Source organism: Thalassophryne amazonica, chromosome 7 (assembly GCF_902500255.1).
Source record: "Thalassophryne amazonica chromosome 7, fThaAma1.1, whole genome shotgun sequence".
Taxonomy (NCBI): domain Eukaryota; kingdom Metazoa; phylum Chordata; class Actinopteri; order Batrachoidiformes; family Batrachoididae; genus Thalassophryne; species Thalassophryne amazonica.
In genome coordinates this window covers 69383091-69400043 of record NC_047109.1, presented here as the reverse complement: position 1 = coordinate 69400043, position 16953 = coordinate 69383091, and the positions used below count along the sequence as shown (strand labels likewise).

At 40.2% G+C, this 16953-nt stretch overlaps 1 protein-coding gene across 2 annotated transcripts in view; it reads right to left on the bottom strand.

Moving 5' to 3' along the window:
* Positions 1–8602: 8602 nt before the first annotated feature.
* Positions 8603–16953, bottom strand: part of capn7 (calpain 7) — a 43392-nt gene continuing 35041 nt past the window's right edge. For both annotated transcript variants that reach the window (XM_034174393.1, XM_034174394.1), the window contains 7 exons: positions 16320–16455; positions 16135–16210; positions 13217–13362; positions 12557–12619; positions 9840–9970; positions 9412–9504; positions 8603–8800 (listed from right to left, as the gene is read on the bottom strand). In XM_034174393.1, coding sequence (XP_034030284.1) covers positions 8656–8800; positions 9412–9504; positions 9840–9970; positions 12557–12619; positions 13217–13362; positions 16135–16210; positions 16320–16455 — 790 coding nt within the window. In that variant the 3' untranslated portion in view covers positions 8603–8655. The remainder of the gene's footprint in view (positions 8801–9411; positions 9505–9839; positions 9971–12556; positions 12620–13216; positions 13363–16134; positions 16211–16319; positions 16456–16953) is intronic.

Below are 16953 nucleotides of genomic sequence, written 5' to 3'. Positions count from 1 at the left end.
AGCCGTGTGTCAGTTCTCCTGCAGTGGACGGCTCTACTCACAATCTCAAGATCAACAAATGAAAGAATCAAGAAACACAAATGTGATGATGGCAGTTGACGGTTTAATGACGCCATGTTGAACTCATGGAACTCAAAGTATCAATTCTTATGACACCGTGTGAAGCCCGAAACAGTGTCAAACTGCAGAATGATATTTTACTGAGCTCTGTGTTGCTTCAGGAGAAGTAAAATCAGGAAGATGCAATTGTGTTGTAAGGTATTACTGAGTTTGTCCCATCTGACATATTTATTGGCTGTATTTTAAACACTATGCCAGTTGCAACACAAACGCAAGTACGGCTGCCGGGAAATCTGGACAATAATAATAGCGCCCCTACAGTACTTCATAGCTGACTACCGTATTTTCCAGAGTATAAGTTTTTTACTAGTTTGGGAGGCCCTGCAACTTATACTCAGGTGTGACTTACATACTAAAAATTCACAAGTAATTATAATGGCTATTTATATATAACTTTCCCAAAAATCAAACTACTAAACAAAGTAAATTAAAAAAAAAAAAACTAATAAAAATACACAACAACAGTGCACAAAAATCCCAAATGAAAGAGCTCATAATAGAAAATCTTATACTCTGGTGTGACTTGTATACAGGCATGCACATAACTGGTGCTCAGGGTGCTTGTACGTGCTAAAAATAAATGAGTTGCAACAGAAAACACAAGGGAACTTCATAGGAGGAAAGCAATGACAGATTGTAGGAAAAGTGTTTCTCTCTGTGTGTTGTCTGCTGTGCATCAATGATTTTTAGCACACACGAGCATGATGAGTACCAGTTATATACACCCCTGCTTATATATGTTTTTTTTTCCTCTTCAAGAGGTATTTTTTAACAGGTGCTACTTATACTCTGGAAAACACGGTATATATGCGATACAGAGAATTACCTATGAACCTAAACTGATTCTCAGTCTGAAATTAAACCATATTGACTCCATAAAGAATACTTAAGGCAATTCAGCCACACGGATTATTTCAAGATAAATTATTAAGTATTGTGTCCCACTTAATCCCCCCCCCCCCAAAAAACACCTAGAGTTCCTTCAAGACCTGATGCAAATAACATTTTAAAAACTAAAGCAGGCAGAGGCAGATGTAGTTTTCTGTATTTAAAGTCAGAACATTTATCTACTGAATATTTGTGCAAGTTCTACAAAAATTAGCTTCAACACATCATTCAGAGAACAGCTGACACAAGATGACACAAGATTGTACTGCCTTTACAAAAATCAAACAAACAAACAAACAACAAAAAAGGAACTGAATAACAAACATCCATAAATCAACAAGTGATCGTGTGACAGAAGCACCCGAGTTCACTGACAGGACATTGAGAGGTTCAAGAACCACAATGTCACAAAGTAAATGAGGTTTTAGAACCAAAGAGCAGCTGAGAGGCTGCAAATGTCACTGTGACACACGTGAGCAGTCCACATGAAAGAGGCTTCAAACACTGATGCTGAAACTAAAAATTTTATAAAACATCAATAGCAACATAAAGCATATGCTTGATGTTTTGAATTATACTTCCAAGAAAATGAGCAGTTACAGTTTTGTGTGGTCTCACTGGGGGTGATTGGGAAAAAAACTAAAGGTGGCATCAAATCCATATCTCCATTAGTCATGGTCAATATCAAGACAAAGCAAGTCCTAAATGGACTGATTAGAAATGCAAATATGCATTTAGTAATTTCTAAGAGCTGTGGTGCTGCGCAGCCTGCCCGATCTCCTCCAGGAGGAAAAAAACAAAAAAACAAACTGAAATCCATTTTGGGACTTTTCTAAAAAATGATCACTTGAAATAGAATTGGGGTGCGGAGGGAGCTACTATTAACCTGGAGACCTTTTTTGGACAATAGATTCTGATTAAGTCGTTCTATACAGACGTGACTGAGCAGTAAGTTTTTATTTATAGTCAGTATACAGCAGCACTGAACCAATCAGCTGTTTTAAAAATGGTCATTTACCAGTCCTAGCACTATATTTGACACTAATGACACTCACACTGTTTGACTGTGTGAGTTATTGCTGCACACGGTTTCACAGCTGCTGGGTTTAACTGCTCAGTGCTGAATCCTCTGTAACACTTTGGTTCATCAATGATTCCCAGAAGCAGGAATCCTAATGGCCCGGTCACACGACATACGACGATTCCTGAACGAAGGAAAAAAGCTACAAAGTCATAAATCGTTGAGAAAGGTGGACAAATTAGCTTTCACTTTTCACCGAAAAGCCTGCAAGTCAACAGCGCAAAAAGAAAGACAGAGGAACGAAACAAAACCAAAGCTAACGTTGACCTCAATACTTTAAACGAAACGTTCATGATCACGTGACTGACAGCTAAAAGTTTGTAAAATCTCACAGCTCACTCACCAGCCTGGCAGGTGACGGTAAATGCACCTTAAGATGGTGCCGTCCGCCACTGAATACAAAAGAAGAAGAGGACGTGACTGACATCCATCGTAATCTATTTCCGCCTGAAAAACAGCCATCTCGTACTCATACAAGGCGGGCTGGCTCGTCTCCATGCTGGGGATCGTCACCATCCATGGCAGTGGTCATGGGGAACTGTCCATGTCTGGCACTGGTCATGGGGAACTTCTTAACACTACTGTTACTGTGTGAAAACGTTCAGCTGGTCGAGGCTTTAGTTACTGATTCATTCAGATGTCGTTGTGTTCATTCAATATGTTGGACTTGTGAGGTTGAAAGAAGTGTAAACAAAGTCGAATGAAATGCTGACGTTACAAAAACTAAGCAAACTATAAGAAACCATCAAGAACAACAGCAAAACAAAGCTCAAAGCTCCAGCTGCAGGAACGAAGCTGAGCGAAGGTTAAACAACACCAACGAAAGTCCAGATTCCTTGTTTCGTTTGGGCTTCATTGCCCTTCGTTAGTGCCGTGTGACCGGGCCATTAGTTTGGATTCTGGTTCAAACATATAAACTTCTGCGGTCGACACCACAGCTTCTGACACTGCACAGAGGAGTGTTGTGCAGCAAATTTAACCCGATACCTGGTGCAAAGCAGCACACAGCGTAGCACCGGGTGTACTTGTCCTCATGTGTGCACCCATGGGTGTGTCTTAAAATGAAGTGGTCAGTGTTTGTGCAGAGCTAGCATGAAAGGCCCAAAGTCAAGCGCAGTCTTATTTCTACTATCTATATCGTAAAGCACTCAGGTGTGCCTTACATGACCAGGTACATGTTGCAGACACACTTAGTTACCACACTGTGATGTAACGCTCATGTTGCAGTGATAAGCTGTGGTGCAAAAAGTACCACACACCGATCATAATGGTGACTACTGCAACAGCTAATCATAGGACTGCATTTCAACAAAAATAAACCATATTTATTTACACATTTTAAAGTGTCTGGCATTTTTTTGTATTTTTTTTGTTTGTTTTTTGTTTTTTTACAAAAGTGCGCAATAATAACAAAAAAAGGAAACAGAAGATGTGTACTTGGCGATACGTTTACATTTTTTCCTATTTGCGATTCATATAAACAACCACTATTCAGCATATGCACACAGGTGTGACGTGCATCATGTAGCTGACAGCATTTGTTTATTTCTGCTTGAGGTTTCTTCCTAAAAAAAAAAAAATAAATAAATAATAAATAAATCTTATAACCACCGTTCCCTACGGGCCTGCTCAGGGGGGTTGGTCAAGCTCACCTTGTGAAGCCACCTTGGGGCAACTTAGTGTGAGTTGGTGCTATATAAAAAAATAAACAATAATTGTTAGCCTTGTTAAACTGGACCTCAAAAGGGTGGCAATGAGTAAAGATGAAGCTACAGATTTAATCTAATATACTGTAACTGTCTCCCGTTGGGTGCTATAACGCTGTCAAAAATGGTACGTGGAGCATTGTTTTGTTTGTGCAGCTGAATCAGTAGGGCTTTTTGTCTTTTTCCCCTTGTGGATTCTAATGATTTAAGTTTTAGGTCTTGACTAGAGCTACTGTTGTTTTTACACAATGCGTTTTTACATTGATGTCAACTATTTTTGTTTTTTCAGTATTATCTGAGAGAACCAAGGAATGTGGGTCTGTTCAAGTATAAGAAGATTTACATTTTTATTTAAAAATGTGTGACTTAAGAAAGTGGCATATTTTCATTTCTGAAATAGTGTGCACACTCATGTCACTGGGTTGTTGCAGTGCTGCTTAGGCTCAAACAAAATGGCACATAGTTCTTACCACATTTACTCTAATAAATGCCTCAGGGCATGCAATTTTCATGAAGGGAGGGTGTTTATGACCATCGTTTGCATGCACGTGCATGTTGTCACAGTATGGCCTTATGGTACGTACATACATGTGTACTGGAGGCAAGAGAAGCAGCGCAGACTCGAAACAAATGTTTTTCCTGCATCCAGTAGCTGTTAATTACATAAAATGGCTCAGCACAAACATTTTTACTGAGCAGCGTTCAAGCTAAAAGTTGTGAAAGAACAGTAGGGGAAGCACCATATTGCTTGGATTTTCCTAGTTGACAGGAAACAAGTCAGGGAGTGGTGTAGGAACAAGGATAATAAAAGTGTCCCGGACACTCGCACGACTTTGTTCCGCACACTTGCATGCACATTGTCGTGATGATCCCACCCGCTGTGTTCCCCAGCTGGACGTCATGCTTTGTTCCACTGGCTGCCAGGCGTTGTGCGCGGAACGCTGCGTATAGAAAATAATGATTTATTCTGTGGATTAATCATTTTCTCTTCGAGCTGGGTGATATCGAATCTAATCGCTTCCGGAATTACAGCGGACTGTTCTAGTTGGAGCTTTTCTTACACAGACGTTTGAATGAGGTGGAGAAAGCATTGGAGCCATCTAAAAAGGTAATTACACTATGTACACAGTTTTTGTTCCTGGCTTCTAAGTGTTATATTTCAACTGCTTATTTCTAAAGTCTATGGAAAAATGACTACATTCAGCACAAACTTTGATTTATTTTTTTAAAGTTTTAGAAAGTTCTAAAAGTTTCTTGAAATTTCTAGATAATTCTGGAAACTTCTAGAAAATTCTGGACAGTTCTAGCAGTTAAAGAATATTCTAGAAGACTACTCAGTAGTAGTGAAGGCGAATCGAGAATATTCTTGAAAAACAGACAAATTTCAAAATATCAATGTCCTGATCACAGCCACAGCAAAGTTTCTGTGGAATAACAGCTATTTTCTATTTATTTAAGGCATAACAGGCTAGGAAAACACACTGTGTACCCAGGAACAAAACAAAAATAAAAATTTGTTACACAGTGTTGTCATTTTTATATTGTAATAGCTGGTAAACAGTTGCATGTTCTTTCCTTCTTGTGTGCAGCTGTAAAAGTATGTTTATGATAGATTTAACATCTCGTTATAACCGTTCAGACGAGCTGAGCTCTGACGCGGTGTGCTGACGCAATCACTCGCACTCACACGCAGTGGTTTTTGAATTGTTTGCATAATGTTCATTTGAACTTCATGTCATTAATGCGTGATGGAGATTTTGAACATTTCAAAATTTCTCTGCACACATACACAAAGCGTACACAGTTTACACTGGTTTACAATGAGTTTGAGATTAATTTACTCTCATGCATGGCACAGTGCATGCAAGTGCACAGATCAAAGTGTTGCAAATGTCAGGGGGCCTTAAGCTTGCAACCCTGGACAAAACAGCTACACGGTTGCCTGGTGGGGGGGGAACAGCAGGTGTTTGCGTGACAAGGAAGGGTCTGAAATACGAGGCACTGCGGCTGCATAAGCAACATCAAAACCAGAACAGATTTGATGAGATCATTTTCATTTTACATTATTCTCTTAGGAATTCACATTTCACAACATGCAATGTGGCAAAAAAAAAAAACAGAAAAAAAAAATCCAGGGGGGACCTGCTATTAGAGAGGGAGCATCTATTACAGTACAGATGGTAGTTTTACTGTTACAGTTTAAGCTGGCCATTTATGACACAATATGACAGATATGACCTGATATGATGAGATATATAAGAGATGATATGACCTCCATGATACTATGGAGGTATCAATGTAATAAAGCATGGAGTCGCAGAAGAAAAACAGACATTACGCTATGTGCCATATTGTAGTGTGCAAAGGACAATGACTCAGGAGCTACACACAGGGCATACACGCATCTCTATCACAAAGTGATAGAAGTGATAAAGAGATACAGAAAACAACACTGAGTCTTAGAGACTATTGCTTCTTTATGTGGATATTATAAAATACAGACATAATTGTTGAGCACAGAATAATTTTTGTTTGCTCAGAGATATATGCATGCATGACAGCCAAACAGACAGCATTTGCCCACATGCAGAATAAATGTCTTGGCACTGAACACTGCCAATTATCTTGTGTGTAAATTAATCGAACTTTAATGAATGGTTGTCATGTGCACTAAACAGCAAATTAATGCATTATAGAATTTTTATTTTCTTTATTGACACAGCAGGTCTCCATGGATGTACTGGACACTGTCATGGCACTGGGAGAGGAGAAGCTATGTTAACACCAGTCCTGCATCTAATTTATTAACCCTTGTTTTCCCATTTTTGTGGGAAAACAAGGGTTCAAGATTTCAACATGAAAGACAACCCTGACTAAGGCCCTTCTCCCCAGATTGCTCAGTTTAGACGGGCGGCCAGCTCTAGGAAGAGTCCTGGTTGATCTTAACTTCTTCCATTTATGGATGATGGAGGCCACTGTGCTCATTGGGACCTTCAAAGCAGAAACAATGTCTCTGTACCTTTCCCCAGATTTGTGCCTCCAGATGAGCCTGTCTCGGAGGTCTACAGACAATTCCTTTGACTTCATGCTTGGTTTGTGCTCTGACATGCACTGTCAACTGTGGGACCTTATATGTAGACAGGTGTGTGCCTTTCCAAATTATGTCCAATCAATTGAATTTACCTTAGGTGGACTCCAATTTAGATATAAAAACATCTCAAGGATGATCAGTGGAAACAGGATGCACTTGAGCTCAATTTAGCTTCATGGCAAAGGCTGTAAATACTTATTTGTTGGCAGTTTCCTCGCTTGCAAGGATAGTGGGAAGGCTTTTTTTTTTTTAAGTTTATTTTCTACAAGCCCTGTGGTGGCTGAAAAGTCCGATGCGGGATGCACAAGACCTGTTACACTTGGGGCAAATGAACACTTGAATAGGCTGGGCTTGTGCTGCTGCTCGCTCTTTCTGTCTTTGACGCTTCTGGCGTGATGCCTCACTTCTTTCTGCCTCAAACTTCAGGCTGCGGATTTGATGCTGGAACGCCAGCTGAGTCTATCTGTAGCTAGATTGCTAGGCTCTCTCTAACCTGCAAGGGAGAGCTGTTTCTTCAGCTGGTCATTATAGCGCTTTTTGGGGGCCCCTTGGTTTCGTCTCCCTTCCTTGAAGGAAGGAAGGGAAATACTTATTACATGTGATTTATTTATCTATATATATATATATATATAATATAATATATAATATGAATTTGCAAAAATCAACTTTTTTCACATTGTCATTATGGGGGTATTATGTGTAGAATTTTGAGGAAAAACTACTTTCCCAGATGCACTGTATATTGCAGCCTGAATATCATCAGTAACTCACTGCTTTAATTTACAATCACTAAAACTACCCACTTACTACACGATGTGTTTTGTGCCTTATAAATATAATATGGCAAAATATTTTATCATGAAAACAAATTATATGGTCATGAACACTGAGATTTTGGGCATGAACTTCAAAAAAAAAAAATGTCCTCTCTACAGTCACTCCAACACTCAGTGGATGCTGTGCACACTATGGAAGTCGGGTCCTTTAAATCAGCCTGGTTTTAAATTTTGTTCATTTATTTATTTATTTAACCTTCTTTCAATTGTTCTGTTGGGATTTCAACAGAACATATCTCGCCACCTCGAACTCTTGGCTGCTACTGTTTTGCTTGGTTACAGATGTGTGTGCATGTGAGCTTGTAATAACCATCTCTGTCACACCACACACAATGTATGTTATGATGTAACATGGGAACTACAGCACCTGTCACATCACAGACATTCTGAACATGCATAAACTTCTGAGTTGTCTCATCGAGACACAGGATCATACTGCAGTGGCTCCCACACACCTTGCAATATACATGCGTTTCTGCACTATGGTGGCAATACGTGCACACGTTTCACATCATTGTGTCGTGACTGGCCAGCTTAAGGTGCTTTTAAGTAAGGTTCTATTCCCCAATTTGTTCCTAATGTACAGTTTAGCATCTTGCATGGCATCATGCTGACAATGTTTTATGTGTGTGAATGGGTGAATGTGAGGCATCATTATAAACAACAGATGGAAAATTGCTATAGAAATGCAGTCAATTCACCTTTTACTTTGGTACAATCCTATTTTCTGTCCATAGACCTAAGAAGAGTTCGACAAAAAGAGAAAAGGTGAGCGGGGAATGTAGCCGTCTGGTTATATTTTGCTGTTTAGTCTTCACCAACGACCTCATAACTCCTCAAAATACAGAGTACAGTGAGATATTATTCCATGATGTTTGCATTTTCCACTTGAACCTGAGCCGTGCCATCTCCCTCTCTTCATCATCATCATCGTCACTGGAGGTGGGAGACTTTGATAGGCGTGGTACTTGCAAAGTCCAGGAAGAAGGGTCCTTCTTGTTTTGGTAGGAAAGTGGTAGGGATCACGTTGTAAATGCCTGCTGGGACATGATCTACCTCCATGTAGCAGAAGCCACATCTGAGGAAGACCGACAAAAAGACAAACACAAAGAGAGATTTTATTTATTTATTATTTTAGACTGCTGGAGGTAGCAAGTCTAGCTGACACAAAAAGTGCTTTCTTTTTCCAATTAAAACTCAGACTAAAATTAGTTCACGAAAACTGGCTTATTTCTCTCTCTCTTTTTTTATTTTATCTGCTGTACTGAATGAGCAAGTTCCATTTAAATCAAAAAGATGCATTTTGGGATTAGACGTCAAGCTCTCCTGATACAGGCAGCAATGACCTCTACTGGCCACTAGGACCCTATGATTAGCAACAAGAATTCACCAAGCGTCATGACAGACCTGCCTATTTTTGCGTGTTAAAAAAATGCCAATATAACCCAGAACAGGAGGTTCACTGATCCTCATCTGCATTTAGCAGAAGGCAAAACCTAAGAGCTGACTATGTTGTTGAGTCCATTAATGTAAATGTGCCCTGCAAATCTCAAGAAACTATAAGAGTTTCAAGATTAAAAAATACCACAGCACCAGACTGATATTTTTTCAAAACTGTGATGAAACCAAAACTATTTTACCAAACTCTTGAATCATTTCCACAGTACTTAATTTTATTATCTTATGTACCTGTAATCTCCACTACTCTTCTTGTGGAAGGCCGCTGGGCCCGGTTCACCCACAGTCGACACAGTCACCATCTCAAACCCAACACTATATTGCCTGTAGAAACCAGAGGGTTTGAGAAGACCAATATTAAGGTGTGTTTCTGACCTTAAACAGCATGAAGAAGTCTGCAAATTGTTGAGGCTGAAATTCAGTCTGCTGACTGACTGTAAATATATTACTTTTCTCACCTGTACAGTATCCTCCAGACGTACTGGAACAACATGTCCAATTAAAAAAAAAAAAAAAAACTGATTTACCCTTGCCGTTCCAATACTTTTGGAGGGGACCATATAGGAATAGTAAATAAAAATGACTAGCTTCCATCTCATTATATTTCTAAACAGAAGATCAAAATATGTACTGTACATAGTGAAAAAGTGAGTCTTAACCTGGATCCTCGGAGCTCAACAAGCAGCATTCCAGGACGCTCCAAGTTGAGCTGATAGATTGGGTTGTGTTTGTATGTATCCTTATAATTCCCACAACCCCCAGCACTGAGTCCCTTCCACTGGCCATTGACCTGAAGACAAAATCAGATGCACAACCATAACTCCTTTGTTCAACACACGTAGACTCCTACAAATGCCTTGAAATCGGACTCCTTAAACCCTCTTTACAAAGGCAGGGGGTCTGTCCATCGGTCCTTGTGTGGTCATAAAAATGCGTCAAAAGCGACATGATGACAAAGAGGCACTCGACAAGGTCCACTCGGTATCTCTCACAAATCACCACAATCGCAACAGTTCCGTGAAGTATGAAGCATGCGTCATGTCAGACACATAATCTGCTCCCCAATTAGTGTTATGACAACCTGGAGCACAAACTAACTAAAAACCTGTCACCATGGAAGACAAAAACCAGCTAAATGTTAAATGAATCCTTTTTCCATATTTCTGTATATTCAGTTAGGCTCTTTTTGCCCCACTGTGCGCCGGACAGCACCTTCATGAAAACGTCTCATGTGGAACGCTATAATATATAAGTAGATACATCAAGTTCATTGTGGAACTGTGGACTCATTTTTCCATGAATTGTATAATCCAGAATTTGACTCACAGAGCTCAGTGCGGAGCTCCAGCCTGGTCTGAGAAGTTCAAAGTGAGAACAGGACACCAGTAACGTGACTTTTTTCAGTCCCTAAAATGTTTTTTTTTAAAAATCTGTTCTTATTTTTATGGGTCAGTTGTTTTTCAACCATAAAAAGTCCAGTGAAAAGTGTTAACTGTCCAGTGTCATTTTTCTGCTAATTTAGCTCACGCCGCCCATGAATGACGGAGAAAAGCACACGCACATGCACACACATAAGATAAATCCAAACTGAAGAGTGTGAAAAATTAACCATTTAATATATAGCTTGTTCTCCCTTACTTTCTCTCTTGTTCTTTCTCTCATTCTCTGTCTCACTCTGTCTCCCTCTGAGTGCCCTTGCATGGCTGACGTCATACTTGACCAGTCATTCTCACCGTGTTTTGTACAGTAACACTACCTCTAACCTTAGTGACATGAAATTTGGGGTTCCACAGGGGTCTGTCTTAGGCCCCCTGCTTTTCTCCCTTTATATAGCACCCCTTGGGCACATATTGCGGCATTTTGGGATTACCTTTCACTGCTATGCAGATGATACTCAGTTATACATGCCGATAACTGCTGGTAATCTTGTTCACATAAAATCCTTAGAAGATTGCCTTGCAGCAGTGAGAAGTTGGATGTCTAGAAACTTCCTACTTTTAAACTCTGATAAGACTGAAATGATGGTTCTTGGTCCAGTGAGACATCGGCATCAATTTGACCAGTTAACGCTTAGCCTCGGCTCGTGTGTCATACATCACACTGACAAAGTGAGGAACCTTGGATAATTTTTGATTGATGATCCTTTGTTGTCCTTTGGCCTCCACATTAGAAATATTACTAGGACTGCTTTCTTCCACCTGCGAAATATAGCAAAGACTCATCCCATCCTGTCGATGGCTGATGCTGAGACCATGAGCCATGCATTTATCTCTTCTAGATTGGACTACTGCAATGTTCTATTTTCTGGTTTACTGCAGTCTAGCATTAGGGGTCTCCAATTGGGTCAAAATGTTGCAGCCAGACTTTTGACACAAAGCAGAAAGTTCGACCACATTACACCCATTTTGGCATCCCTTCACTGGCTTCATGTCCCAGTGAGATCAGATTTTAAGGTTCTGCTACTAACCTATAAAATTATTCATGGACTGGCACGTCCCTACCTAGCTGACCTAATTAAACCTTACATACCAGCCCGGGCCCTAAGTTCTCAGGGTGCAGGACTACTTTGTGTCCCTAAGTTGAATAAGAAGTCTGCGGGTCATAGAGCTTTCTCTTATCGTGCCCCTGTTCTGTGGAATGATCTCCCTGCGTCAATAATACAGTCAGATTCTGTGGAGACTTTCAAATCCAGACTTAAGACGCACTTATTTTCCCTTTCATATGGCTAGCATACTGGTACAGTTTTGTTTTACGCTTTTTACTCTTTTAATTCATTTATTAGTAATTGGAGCGGGTCGCGGCCTCAACTTTACCTAAATTCTGGGTCTTTTAGTGAAGTTTAGGGCTAGTGGCCGGCGATCACCTTAGTATTTCTGTTTTTCTTGTTGTTTATTGCTGGCAAATTATACAGTATTTTTTGTCTTTCTGATGCCTGATTCTGTTTTTTCTCTGTTTAAGGTGCAGCTCCATCCAGAGATGGGACTTGTGTTCGTGTTGGCGATCCTCCTGTCCTGTGCACCAATAGCATTTCTTGTATATTCGTCCGTGAATTGTTCTGTAATTTATGTTTGTAGCATGGGCCAAGCAGAGGGTCACCCCTTTGAGTCTGGTCTGCTTGAGGTTTCTTCCTCAGAGGGAGTTTTTCCTTACCACTGTTGCTCTGGGGGTTGGTAAGGTTAGACCTTACCTGTGTGAAGCGCTTTGAGGCAACTCTGTTGTGATTTAGCGCTATATAAATGAAAATAAATTGAAATGACAAACTCACAGCTGCTGCCTTCCTGTCTAAAGGGGCCTTAGTCACAGGGTATTATCTTTGTAAGAGTGACTCTGGTCATGCATACTGCAGATGTACATTTAGAGGTGTGAAACCACCTACCCTTTTAACATGAGTGAAGGGATTTGGGATCTTGGAGAAGGTAAACTTGCATCCTGAGTAGACCTACAGATTTAAGGGAGAAAAAGTGCTCTCATGAAAATCTATTTGCAGATAAAACAATTAATACAAACAGAAGACTATTCCTTTTTAAATTAAGTATAGAAAAAGCAAATGTGTGTCATAGATGTGTTCTCAATATAATAGAGTGTGAATTGGTTTTGCAAAGCACTACATTTCTTCTCCTATGGCAAGACTTGTGCTTTGGGGTTGGAGTCAGTATGATAAATATGCTAACTGATAAAAAATACTTTTATTTGTGTAGCCCTATGTAAAGGAAATTATTGCAAAATACTTTATAACATACAGTGCAAAACAGTTGACACAAACACAGAGATGGTTAAAACACCAAATCTGAGAAAAAAAAAAACAAGCCATAAAAGCATATAAACAGCAAGTATAACAGAAACATAAGATCACTATAAGCTCATAAACATACTGTATACTGAACTACTATCACCACTTAAACAGTAGAATTTTACACTTTATTCTATAATCTAATTACATATTTTAAAAGTGTTGTCTGAATGAGAACCAGTTCAAAGGTTTCAAACAAATATGTAATTGAACCAAAGATGTAATGTGACACAAAACGTTTCTTACCCGCAGTGTGTAGTTGATCGTGTTCTGTTTCTCATATTGGGAAACCACCAACGTGAAGGTGTGTGTTCCTGCGCTAGTCAGTCTCATCTTAGTCAGGTAGTGGGGGCTGTTGATGCGGATACCGTCGATATATGGTGGAGGGTCCGCTGTGAAGGGAATGACAAAACTTAATAGTTGTCAGAATGTTCAGAAATCATCTCAACCAACTATGGCGCATAATTCTGTTCTCCACCACTGATCCCTATGCTGAAACAGCTACTGTACGAGGTGTATTAGATAGAAACCGACACTTTTATTTTATTTTTTTTTAACTATATGGATTTGAATGATGTGCGATTACACCAATCATGCTTGAACCCTCGTGCGCATGCGGGAGTTTTTTCAACGCGTGTCGGTGACGTCATTTCCCTGTGGGCAGGCCCTGAGTGAGATGTGGTTCAGCCCTCTTGGCTGAATTCCTTTGTTTCACACGCTGCTCGAGATGGCGCGCGTTGCTTTATCAAAATTTTTTCTGGACCTGTGTGGAATATCCGAGTGGACACTATCGAGAAATTAAGGTCGGGTCCGGCCCGACATGCGACTCTGCCCGCACGTTCTTTCATTACAAAATGTCCGTTAACAATGGAATGTCCGAATAAACTCCTCATGCCGACTTCTTCTGAAAGTTCTCTGTTCTCTGACGACTTCCTGGGTCAACAGAGCCTGAAATGTGGAAGTTTTCAACTTGAAACGGCGAGACGCTGCCGCCTCGAAGCGCAAATCGCCGTCAGGCGCCGTGGGCCATCCTTAAAGCGACACTACCATACCAAAATCTCTCATCAGCCGTTAAAATTTTTACCGAAAACCAGCTGAATTTATCGAATGGTGTCCACTCAGTTGTGCCTTACAGTTTTGAAAAAATTTGATCAAACAAAGCAGCAGTCTCTGAGCCATTCCTAAACAATGAAAAAAAAAAAAAAAGAAAAAAAAAAAAATCGACGAGAGGGTGGGCGACTCCTCACTCAAAGACAGGCGAATGACGTAACCGACAGGCGTGAAAAAACTCTTGCATGCCCACGAGGGTTCAAGCATGTCTGATGTAATCACACGATTCAAATCCATATGGTTTTTGAAAAAATAATAAGGTCGGATACTTTTCTAACAGACCTTGTATGTTCAAAACATTCAACACCTCCAATAAATCAGTAAGTATCCCATGGCTGGCAGCAGTTTAAGGATCTGTAAAGGTGTGAGGTATGAAATAGAAATGGTGTGTTTAGCTCTGTTTTGGACAAACCATTGCGGCCCATTGGAGTGGTAACTCTCATCCTTTCCTAGTCCATCCATTGCTTGGAGTTTGGTGCAATGACAACATGTGTACACATTTGAAAATGAGTGAGTTATCATTTGTGACAGCAGTAAAGGACATTTCAGGACTGCAGAGAAAGAATGCATCTGAAAAAATGTTTTATATATAAGTAATTCTCAAGTTATGAGTAGTAACCCCAAATGTAATCACCATGTTTTAGTCCATTACCTTATTTTAGATTTTATATGATTGCTATACTCTAAAACCAACATTTCTAACTTCTTTTTTTGGGGGGGGGGGGGGGGGGGGGGGGGGTATTTTTCAGACTTTATTACATGAGACTGAGAGAGATGGAAAACAAAGATCGAGATACATTCAAGCAGGTTGCCAGGCTGGGAATTAAACCTCTGACAATAAATCCCTTTGTCTGCTCCCTTGTTTTCACTCCAGGTCACCACAGCAGATCTGAGGTGGACCTGCATGCTGATTTGACAAGTTTTCTGCCAGATGCCCTTCCTGACACAACTCCATATTACATGGAGAATGGGCAGGGGTGAGTTTTGAACCAGGAACATTCCACACTGAAAACAAGCACCACCCCTGCCTTCGCATGATGAAACACATGTACACTAACAAAAACACATAAATAACAAGAGTGTACAACAACCACTTTAAGTCTAATGATCAATTTCTCTCTACTGACCACCCCACATATACACCAGTCTCTGCCAACTCCATCCCCACAGACTGCCTTGATCACTCATTAACTCAAACTTAATTTAACCATGTTATCACACTATAGACTGTTCTAGAAAACTTCACTGAAGTCCTCCAAGAATAAATTCCATTTAGAAAAGGTAGATGTTTGTGATCTTCCCCCCAAGTATCTGACATACAATGTCAATGATACGTTTTGTTTCTGTGACACATTGATAAACAATATCAATGTGTCACAGAAACAAAATGTGTGCCCAAAACACCTCCTGCTTCCACTCTTGTTATAATCTGTATTCGGTGCCAAGGGGAGAAACGTTTTAACAATGTATCAATTATAACTCATCATAACAATCATAACTGTAGTGTAGGTAGTTCAGTGGGATAAGAGCTGTAAATGTATGTTTGATTCCCAGTCATGTTACCTGTGTTGTTGGCTGTGACACTTCATCTGCAATGTCAGTGCCCCAACTGTAAATGGGCACCAGCCTTGGAAAGTTTGGGAATTTGTTGCGTTGGACTGGTGTCCCATCCAGGTGGACAGTCATAGACTCTTAATTTTATTTAACCAGGTTAGTCCCAATGACACCAAGATCTCTTTAGCAAGGGAGACATGGGCAATTATAAAGTTTACAGTTCGCCTAACCTGCATATCTTTAAATGTGGGAGGAAACCGGAGCACCCAGATTCAACCCACGCAAACACGGGAGAACATGCAAACTCCACACAGAAAGGCCACAGGTGGCAATCAATCCCACGACCTTCTTGCTGTGAGGCAGTAGTGCTAACCACTAAGTCACCGTGCTGCCTTTGCTGTCAAACCACATTCTCATTCGCTTCATGCTACAGAATCTGAGGTTAAGCACCAACACCAATGGCCTCAGGGCCTATAGGACATACTTAAATCATAACTCACCTGGATAATAAACCTTTTTCCCGTCTGTCTTGTAAACAACAAGGGTGATAAATTCTCTGTTCTGTGCAAAATCATCCTGAAAATAAGCACATTATGCGCATTAAAGACAAGTCTTACAATATCTATGATACTGAAATTAAACATGCAGTGAAATATGACAGTGGCATTATGTTCTGTTGTCTAACCTTGTCAGTGATGTGCCGGGTGAGCAGCACCCACACAGCAGCGCCTCCTGCTGGACACTGGACCTCCAGCTTGTACTGGGGGTTGTTCGCCAGACTGTAGACATCCTTCACTGGTCCCTGTTTCCCATCCCAGCTACTGCAGATGGTGCACAAAACCAGAACAAACACTTCACACAATTTTGTTTGATAAATTCAGTCTCAGTAGATCTCAAAGGAATCAATATGCAGTGACACAAGCTCAGGAAACATAATCTTGTTCATTCACTTCATTTGGACACACGTACTGAACAACATAGCTCAGAGATTAAATGAATCTGAACCAGCTGGTCAAAGTACTCTACAATGATGACTCACTGACACGTGCTCAACTGGGACCATTGTGGAGATTAAGGACCTTGCTTAAGGGCACCTGACAGGGATTCAAACTAAGATAACATTAGTAACAAGCTTGCGTCTCCAACCTCCATTCCAACACATCCAAAATGAAAGGTTAAAAAACTTTTACTCTTCAATTTCTTTGGTGATTAGAATCTAGAAATTGCCTAAATAAGTGGACTCACTTAATGGCAGACATAGGTTTTAGTTTATCATCTTATTCAATATCTCATGGCATCACAAAGACCTGAACAGAATT